Raw genomic sequence first — 10,183 nt, 5'->3', positions numbered from 1 at the left:
TGCCCACCTGCAGTCTTGGGGAATCTGTGGAAGGCTGCCTGGAAATGGTTCCTTCCATAAATGCACACACACCCCACCCATGTCAAATGTCAGGGGCTGGATGTTCGACTATGACGCTTGTCTAAAAAACAAAGGAAGATCATTGATGAGTCCATAAAAACTTTTATTCATATGAAGAAAGTCCATGGCTTAGAGCAGGCTTTAATAACAACTTTCCTCTGGGAGAGAAAACACAACTCAATAACAATCTGTTGAATCCTGGCCAAACACCTCCAACTGGGTGCTCCCTGTTCTTGTTTATCTAAAGCAGGCCATCCCCTCTTCTCTCCCCTTACTCATCATCTGCCCTATTGCCCTCTGGGCCACAACCTCCTCTTGGCCATTCCACCCAAATGGGCAGGATGGAAACCAAGGGAAAGAAAGGCAGCTAGCCATTTTCCCAACCACCATCCTGCTGCAAGTTGGCCATAGTGACAGGGAGTCATTGCTCCGATGAACAGGATTCTACATCAGCACTAAATTGAACATCAAACACAGGGAAAATATTGTCACTAGCTCCAAATTACATCGCAAAGGGATCCCCACCCACTAAACATACTGACAAGAAGCAGCGATATTAGGTCCCGAGGGAGGAGGGAGACATTTAAGCATCACGGGGCTCAGCAGGGGAGTCAGAATCAGGATTCTTCTTTGATATCGCCTTTCCCTTCTTGCCAGAGGGCTGCCTTGGTTGTTGAGCGCTGGCAGTTGGAGGGGCATGACGAGGCGCATTTGGCCCAACACTCTGGGAAGGTGGGAGCAGCCTCAGATGCCCATTACACAACGAGCAGGCTACTCGATCCGTAGCCACGGACCTGGAGTGGCGGCCAATCCTGAAATGGCAAAACAAGGAGATTGGACCATGGGAACAAAAGAGAGCCATAACCTATTGGTCAGGGCCAAAAGGCAGGGCCATCCACTGGTTAAGGAGCTGGAAATCGGGGTAAAGAATGGGGAGAAAACTGAGGAACCCCTTTGGGTCTTCAATTCATGGGTGGGCACATATCCTAAAGAGGTCCCAACCAAAACGTACAGAGTCCATTGGGGATAAACAATGACCAAGAGGAAAAGGGAGGTGAGGGCAAAGCAGCCTCCTTACCTGGCACTGCAATTGCCACATTCATACGTGTACTTGTAATGAATCTCGTAATTGTGGCACCGTTTAACCATAGGCAGTTCTGGGTGTACCAGGGCACATCTTTGGGCATAAACCTTCCAGAAGGGACCATGGCAGTCCCTGACCCCATGAAACAGCCAGGTAGCTGCATGGCATAGCTCATGTATCAGGGTGTCCCGGAGCCGGTCTCGGAAGAGAAAAGAAGGAAATTAGCACTTGAAACGTTCCTCAACTTTCTCTCACATAAAATGGCCACTTGACTCCTGTATTCACATAATCAGCATTAGGTCTTTTCTTCTCAGAGGATGAAAAATGAAAGTTCATCCATTCCAACTCACCACTGACCACCTCCCTCAGTCAGAGAGAGAGAACAAGACATATGTTCAATCAAGAATTCAACAAGCATTTATGAAACACCCACATGGTGCATGGCCCTGGAGCTAAAAAAAAAAAAAGCAAATAACAGAAACCAGCCCAGCTCTCCAAGAGCCTCCTTTCTCTGACTCAGCGGCTACTTAGTGAGCAAACCCCCCTGGGCTGAGGAAGAGAAGCCAATGTGTGCTGTCCAAAGCTGACAAACAGCCCTAGTTTGCAGCCAAGTCCCCACATGAGCCAGAGAGACAGAAGGGGCCTGGCTCGGTCAGCCAAGGCTGCCTGGCTTAACCTGGGCCCTAGATGATGGGTAGACCTTGAAATCAGAGACCAGCCTGAAGACCAGATGCCAGCTAAGACCCTACCACGTACCTCTAGGCAATGGCCACAGAGAGCAGCGCCCACCTCCTGTCCCAGTGGCCTCCTGGGCCTTTTCTAGTGCCAGGGTGCCCCCAACTGTTCCACCTCTTCCCAAGGGCCTTCTCCCATCCAGGGAAGGGCCTGTTGTGGCCTGTCTGGGCTTTAGTACCTTCTCCTGCTCCTTTTGGCTTGAGTGAGCTTCCTGGGGTCTCCCCTTCCCTCCACCCGGTCCACCTTCAGGCAAGGCCTCCTTCACCAGACCTCTCTCCCATCAGTACTTGGATGCATTCCTCCTCAAGGGTTAGCATGCTCTTCCTCCATCCCTATCTCAGCAGGGATCCTCCATCCCATCCTACCCCCTCTCCTGCTGATGTACATCCCAATCTGCCCACTATCTCACTCTCATCCACCCTAACCCTTACCTTGCCTCTCCAGCATCCCCCTTCATCCCTCCTGCCCACGCCTGGCTCACACTGAGATCCGGCTCTCTGTGAAGCTGCAGCTCACCTTTCTACCATTGGGAACTCCTTCTTCCCGTTCACCCCCAACCCTGACACTTCCAGACCCCCTCTGCCACCACCGCTCGGCAACTTCTCCCGTGACATTCGTGCTGTCCCAGTGTGTGGTCCGGATCCGGCGGCAATCGTCTACCGGCCAAGGACACTGATCTCTTTGATCTGCCCCCTTCGGTACCACCTTTAGAGTCCTTCCTCCCTGACTCTTGCCCTCATGCCGGGCGACATGGGCACCCAGACTGATGCTCCCTTCCAATACAACACCAACACTGCTCCCCCCAGTTCCTCAACTTACTCATCTCCCATGAGCTCTTCCTCTTCCTCCGCCCTCCCTCCCTCCCTCCCCTACACCCAGAGACAGTCATACTGACCACACATGCGGCCACAAGTGTTCTGTGGTCACGAACTCCGAAATCCCTTTACCTGTTCATGGTCTTTTCTCATTCCCCCTTTTCCTTTGCTTTATGACTCCTAACCCGGGCCTCATGAACCTCTCCATTCTCTCCAACTCTCAGTTTTAGCCCAGGCCATCCTGGCTACGCTCTCCTCCTATATCTGTCTTGACACCCCCCCTGCCATCGGTGAACCAACTCAAGTCCACGCTTGAGGCTCTTACCCCCTCACCCTATGCCAGATGGCAACCCCAAACCTTCCCCCATCCATTCTTTTCACACCTGTTCACATGCTGCAAAATGGGGGATGGAGGAAATCTCCAAACCACACTAACTGAAAACTGATGTTACAGAATCCTAAGTGGGCCCTTACTACAGCGAGGCAATGCTACACCCCTAATGGAGTCCCTGCCCCACTAATTTTTCCCTCTCACCTTCCCGGCACCCCTACCTCCACCCTCTCCATGGAGAGCCTGAAAATGTTCTACTTCGCCAAAAACAGGAGGCTGTTTGCCGAGCGCTTCCCCTTCCTCCCAGCCTCCTCACGCCACGGCAATCAGAGGCCTTCAGACTCTCTCTTCTCCTGACCCAGCTTACGGGAAGAGCGTGAACTCTCCTCCTTGCCCAGGCCAGCCCTTCTTCTCCAACACTGCCCTCCCTGTCGTCCACACTCTCACCAATCTATTGGCTGTCTCTCTGCTGGCTACACTTGAACCCGACCTGACCATCACCACTGGCAGAAGGGGGTATGTTCAAGAGATGCTCAGAGGTAGAACTGGACATCGGTGGGGTGAACACAGGCCCGAGCATGGCACCTAGATCGTGAGGCTGAGATGAGGATGGTGGTCGTCCTTGACAGTAACAGAAAAGTCAGGCAGAGTGAAGGGTTGGGCAGAGACGACGAGTTTGGACACGCCTACTGGACAGCCAGTTCAACATGTCCAAGAGGTGGGAGACCAAGTCAGGAGAGAACTTAGGGCTGGATAAGTAGATCTTGGAATCAGAAGCACAGAGATGATATATGAACCCAGAAAGCTGTTGAGGTCACCGAGGTGACTGATACGAGAGAGAAGCAAAGGGAAGAGGGTCTAGGAGAGAGAAGAAAAGAGCAGACGGTCTAGGACAGAGCCCTGGGGGCCACCGGTGGTTAGTGGGCATGACCTACCTGGACCAAAGTTCAGCAAAGGAGACTGAGGCAGAAGGGTCAGAAAGCTAGGAGGAGAAGCTAGTTAGCGGCCAAAGGCACTGTCCCACAGTACTTGGAACTACCAGCAAATCATCTGTTTCAAAAGGCAGCCCGGGGGGGAAAGAGGTGGGAGGTCTTTTAGAATGTCACCATTAGAAATACATGTGCAGTTCCAAGCTCTTCTTCTTGAAGTGACACAGTTACCACAATCCACAGTAGGGAGACAGGTTTGGAATATAACGTTCACTCGCTTTCTTAGGAATTTACTCACTCAGCCAGCAGATGCCTTTCTGACCGATTCCCTCCGCTACTCACTGCCTTTGATGCCATTCGGTCATCTCATTCACGTCCGACCCTTTGGCAAAGATATTGGAGTGGTTTGCCATTTCCCGCTCCCAGATCATTTTCCAGATGAGGAAGCTGAGGCAAGTGGGGAGAAATGACTTGACCAGGGTCACCCAGCTAGCAAGTGTCTGAGGCTGGATTTGAACTCAGGAAAATGAGTCTCCCTGAACCCAGGCCTAATGCTCTCTCCTTTGTACAACTATCTGTCTCCACCCCCACCCTGGCCAGCTCCTACTACAGCCTCCTTTTGCTCAAATTCACTTCTGGGGAGGCAGAGTCAAGATGGCGCCATAGAGGCAGTGAAAGTTCAGACCTCTGAAAACCCTTCCTTACCTATTACAAACTAAATGCTCCTAGGGGACTGAAAATCAAACCTAACAACAAGACAAAGCCAAGGAACCCTCCTGCTGGACTCAATTTAAAAGGTATGCCCCCAAAAGCCAGAATTCGAGAACACTTGGGTTTAAGGGAAAGGAAGAAAGAAGGTCCTGCCCCCCCCCACCTAGAGCACTAAGCCTCCAGGGCAGCTGGAACCCCTGGGCAGGCAAAGGTATTGCTCTGGAGGGAGTACCTTGTGGGCAAAGCAGTGCCAGGCTCAGAGCATCGAACACAGGTGGTGGGGAAGCAGTTAGAGAAGAAGTGCAGAGCAGGCAGCCTAGTTGCAGCAGTGGAGGCACTCCATATTGCCCCCCCCCCAAGGTTTTATCCTCAGGGCAAATCCAGCTCAACCCAGCTGGACTTAATCCCATCAAAGCCTTCAGACAGCAGGGATGCTCAAACTCCAACACCCCTCCCCCACAGACTATGTTGAGAGATTTGCTGACAAAGCTCCAAGGATGAAGGCTGAAAGAAAAGCCCAAAACCACAAAAAAATGAGAGGAGCAAGAGCACAGGCAGGGAATGAAGAAGGGGGTAAATATGAGGAAACAAGAGAAAAAGAAAAAAGAAATCACAATCGACAGCTTCTATACAGGCAATGAACAAAGAGCAAACGGAACAGAGAAGGATGAAGGAACACCAAGCAAAAAAGCAGAAAACCCAGCGAATTGGATACAGGCTCTGGAAGAACTCAAAATACAATTCAAAACACAATTAAGATAGGCTAAAGACAACTGGGAAAAGGACTTAAAAAGTAAGATAAATCATCTGGACACAGAGGCACTTGAACTAAAACAAGAAAATAGTGCCTTGAAAGTCAAAATTAACCAGCTTGAAAGATGAGGCAAAGGAGATGAAAGATGACCTCCAAAGAAAATCAGACCAGAAGGAGGATGACCAAAAAGCCAGAGATGAAATCCAGACTTTAAAATCCAGAATACAACACCTAGAATCAAGAGACTTCACAAGGCAGCAGGACACTATAGAACAAAATCAAAAGAATGAAAAAAATAGAGGAAAATATGAAGCACCTCATTCACAAAACATAAGATTCAGAAAATCATTCCAGGAGAAACAACTTAAGAATCATTGGTCTACTGGAAGACCATGACAAAAGAAAAAGCCTGGACATCATACTACAGGAAATTATCCAAGAAAACTGCCCCGATATTCTAGAACAAGAGGAAAAAGTTGAGATTGAAAGAATCCACAGATCACTTCCAATACTTAATCCCCAACTGACAACACCCAAGAATGTTATAGCCAAATTCAAATTCACTTCTGGCTAGTAATTCCACTGACAAGACTAAGGGAAAGAGAGAGGTGGCATGAAAACCCATAAAGCAGAGAGTACCAAGGAGAAGAGAGCATTAGGAACTTTTTTTCAAGGCTAATCTGGTGACAGACTGGAAGGTAACCACAGGAGTTACAGCTGAGAAGGTCCTGAGATATACATTGATTCAGTCCCCTCATTTGATAAGGGAGAAAAAGGAGGCTCAGAGTAGGAAAAGGCACTTGGACGAGGTCACATGGATCCTCGGATTCCAAACCCAGAGCTTTTTCTATACCATCACTTAGAGCCATGGCCTGGAAGAAAAGAGAATGGAGGCAGGACGCAGCCAAAGTATGAGGCAACTCTAACAATCCAAGTGTGAGATCGTGAAGGCCTGCACTAAGGTGGTGGCAACAGGAGCAGAAAAGGACTATCACCAAGGAAGAAGGACTGGGTCTTAGTGACTAGCTTGGGATGAGAAACAGGGGAGTAGGGAGAGTCCAAAAATGACTCTGAGGTTTCTGGCCCAGGTGCCTGGGAGAAGCTGAAGCTATCAGCCAGAGTGTTGGGAAGGGTGTTCGGGTCCCACACTGGGCATGCCACTCATTGCCTCGGTGGAGGCATATCTGTCCCATTACCTGCAGAGTCACAGACTTTCTCAGAAAGCTCAATTCTGATGGAGCGTGATGCCTGTGGACCGCTTTCCTTGCCTGAAACATGACAGTATCCTGCAGTTGTACGAAGCTTCTTGTTCCAGGTTATGTTGATTTTCTCAGGTAACTAAGGGCAAAGAACAAATGAGGGCAGTCAGGAAAGTGTCCCTAAGCAGATCAGAGCAGGAGTGCACTCTTGCCACCCCTTCCACCCTCTCAACACTGTCACCCAAGCCCCCATGGCCTGCCCCTTTTGTCCCTCAGTGCCTTCCTTTATGTGTGTCTCTCTCTGCTAGAAGCCCCTTTAGGGCAAGGACTTGCCTCACTTTTGTCTTTTTCTCCCTCCTTTTTAATAAGTGCATAACAAATGCCTCTCCTCCCTCTCCCTCTCTCATTCATTCATTCATTCATTCAGCCACTCACTCACTTTCCCCCAACCAAATGGGATTATGACCCAAACAACTGCCCAAAAAAGCCTATACTTTAGTCAGAGTGAAATGCTAAGGATGAAGGCATGGAGTGACTCTAGTCCAGGCAGCGGGACTCCAGCTCAGCAGCAGAAGCTCCATATAGCCCTAGTCTCCATCTTGCAAAGCAGCACACTCATGTGCACACGTAAAAGATGATCTGCTTGGGGCACGTGGCATTTTGTTTCAAGTGCCACATATAAAAAGCCTTTCCTCAAGAGGAAAAAAAGCGAAAATAAGACCCTCCTGGAGCTCACTGGGAGCTAGGACACAAAGCCAGCTCAGTCTATGAGATTAAGAACCCTTCAATCCAGGACTGGCGAAAAACACCAAACAGGATCATGAAGAGTCAGACACAATTAGACAACGACGATGATGACAAAATATAAGACTGTGTGAGGTTCCAGAAGCCAGATGACTACTGCCTAGGAGGATTGCAAAGGGCTTCAAAGAGGAGTTAGTAGAGAAGGAAGAGAAGAGGAGGTAATACTAGTGTACGTTTACAGCCCTTCACGGTTTGCAAAGTATTTCTGATAAATCTCATTTGATCCTCACAATGACTTTGAGAAGGAGGCTCAATAATTCCCTTTTACAGATGAGGAAAGTGAGGCTGAGAGTACCTGGGAGGCAGGGAGAGGGGACTCAAACATAGGTTTTCCTGACTCCAAACCAAGCACGTTTCAAACTCATGCCTATGCGTCACCCCGTCAATGAGTTTTTTCTACCAGTTTCATTTCATTTTTTCAGTAACAAGTATTTCTTTTTCTCTCTCTCCCCATATGCCATCAACAACGTGTTCTAGATTTTTGTGAGGAATCAAAGTTTAGCTTCCCCTGTCCCATCTTTCACAATTCCCCAACACACACACACCACACATGCAGTCATTCATGCCGGTTTCTGTACCATCTTAACCCCCCCTAAAACCCTTTGGAACTATGTGCTCTCCATCTTCTGTTCCCTTCATCCAGACTTCTTCCACTACGTTGTGTCTCTTTGAAATCCTGTCCATCCACCAGGGCCCTGGTCAAGCCCTTCCTCCTTCTTTCCAAAAGTCTTCTTTCCCTGAGAACCTCCTCCAAAGCCCCTTGGCTGGTAGAATGTGTGCTGCTATCTGATCTCCGGTATATTGTGTCCACTGGCCTACCCAGCATCCCCCTGAGGGCACAAAGTCCCATATTTCCCACTCTGTACCCCCACCCACCCTTTCACCAAGTGACAGCCTCTACCTGCTCCCTAAAGATGGAGGAATTATACAACTGATACAGCTTGGCAGTCAGCTCCTCCTTCTTCAGCTGAAAGTACTTGACGTAGTCCGATGAGGGATTGGACAGCTCAGCCAAGAAGCACTCGGACACTCGGCATGTCTTCTTCCTGCAGAGATAAACTCCCATCAGTTTGGCTAACAACCTAAATCATTGTCTACCATTTGATCCCCAACACGTTCCTTCTCCTGTCTGAAGTCTAGACCTCAGCTCCTGCCTCACCTTCCTAGCCCCCAGCCTATTTCCCCCTGCATCCATCCTTTCCCTTCCCACAGGCCACCCAGACCTTGATCCCTGTTGGCGAACTTATGGCACGTGTGCTGGGTGGGTGGGTGGGGGGGGTTGCTCCCTCCCCTTTCCACATGCATGCCTGAGAACATTACTCACATGACCCAGCGCCCCTTCCCGAAGCACCCCCACCCCCTGCCCAGCAGCCCAATGTGAGTGCTTCCTCCCTCCCCTGCCTGGGCTAAGGTGGCAGGCTCACATGCAGTGTGAGGGTTGCAGTTTGGGTACTAGGTCTCTAAAAGGTTCACAATCACTGGTCTTGACCCGTCAAGCCTCACCCAGAAGAAACCCTTCAGAAATGTCACTTACATTGAATGCAGCCATGTTTTGGAGGACATGGCCAATGGGGGAACTAGTTTTGTTCGATGATGTATGTTTGTCGCAATCGTTTTTTTTCTTTTTTTTTTCACATGGGAAGGGGGAAAGGGAAGAAGGAATTGAAAGGGAGAGAGAATTGATTTGTAATGGAAGAAAACAAAGTTCAATTCGCAAAAACCAAAGGCTCAGTCTAACAGGCAGGAAGAAAATCGCTACAAAGTCCTAGAGATTCTGGACCAATAGATCATGAGATGCTGCATAGTCTGGATTAACAGGTTATTACCAGTCTTGGTACCTTTTTTAGCTTTGGTCACTTTGGGGGCACCCTTTGGGAATATGCCTACATTATAATACTTTCTAAAACTGGAAAAAGAAATTATGATGTTGTTATAACTGTGAAACCTGGACTTCCAATTTCTTATGCATTCCTGTCCTCTCCCAGAGGCATTCTATCCCAACCTATACCCACTTCCTCACTTCCCATCAACTAGACGCTAGAATGCAATCCATGCTCCCCAAGTGAAGTGCTACCCCCATCTGTCACCAAACTCTGATGAGGCATCTACTGTGTACTAAGCACCATGGAAACAAAACATCTCCCAGAGCTCACCATCAAACAACAATGTCCTTGGGAGGGATCTATCGCCGTGGTGTCCAAGAGCATAGAATGAGAGAAGATCGAAGGTAAGCATCAGAGGACCGGCTGTATGGTTAGCCAATTAGCAGTCATATGGCAGATGGAAGTGGAAGAACCATAAGCAAGGACAAATTCAATGCCAGTCTCAGACAAAGCAGATGATGTGAGCTGGCCCAGGGATAGAGGCCTACATAGAACTAGAGCTGGAAGGGTCCTTAGAGACCATCAAGTCAAACTCCTTCATTTTAGAGATGAGGAAACTGAGGCACTGAGCAGTTAAGCAAGTTGCTGGCCCACATACACGCAGTCATTTAACCCATCTCTTTAAGCCCAACTGATGTGATTTGCAGTCACACAGAGACAGGATTTGAACTAGGGGGCTCTAACTCTCCAACCTCCCAATCATTCACCAAACAGCCTCCTCACCTTGGAAGATCCTTCCTGTCCCTGGAGCTCCTTCCTCTGATTGGTCAATCCCTCCCAGAACTTCCAGGTGAAGGAAGGGCCCAGGACCCATTCCTGACACCATCCCCCCATTTCAGCTGCCTTTCCCCATTAGAATGTAAGTTTCCTGAGGGCAG

At 49.2% G+C, this 10,183-nt stretch overlaps 1 protein-coding gene across 8 annotated transcripts in view; it reads right to left on the bottom strand.

Moving 5' to 3' along the window:
- Positions 1-142: 142 nt before the first annotated feature.
- The window catches only part of GCNA (germ cell nuclear acidic peptidase), a 46,312-nt gene continuing 36,271 nt past the window's right edge, over positions 143-10,183 (bottom strand). For 4 of the 8 annotated variants that reach the window (XM_056809510.1, XM_056809506.1, XM_056809507.1 and 1 more), the window contains exons 7-11: positions 8,957-9,043; positions 8,324-8,468; positions 6,616-6,757; positions 1,139-1,343; positions 143-872 (exon numbers count right to left, since the gene is read on the bottom strand). In XM_056809510.1, the coding sequence (XP_056665488.1) occupies positions 644-872; positions 1,139-1,343; positions 6,616-6,757; positions 8,324-8,468; positions 8,957-9,043 (808 nt within the window). In that variant the 3' untranslated portion in view covers positions 143-643. The remainder of the gene's footprint in view (positions 873-1,138; positions 1,344-6,615; positions 6,758-8,323; positions 8,469-8,956; positions 9,044-10,183) is intronic. The other 4 variants (XM_056809513.1, XM_056809508.1, XM_056809512.1 and 1 more) reach the window with 1 other exon arrangement.

Source organism: Monodelphis domestica, chromosome X (genome assembly GCF_027887165.1).
Source record: "Monodelphis domestica isolate mMonDom1 chromosome X, mMonDom1.pri, whole genome shotgun sequence".
Classification (NCBI taxonomy): Eukaryota; Metazoa; Chordata; class Mammalia; order Didelphimorphia; family Didelphidae; genus Monodelphis; species Monodelphis domestica.
Note: the sequence above shows the minus strand (reverse complement) of the source record. Positions and strands in the feature narration are given on the sequence as shown.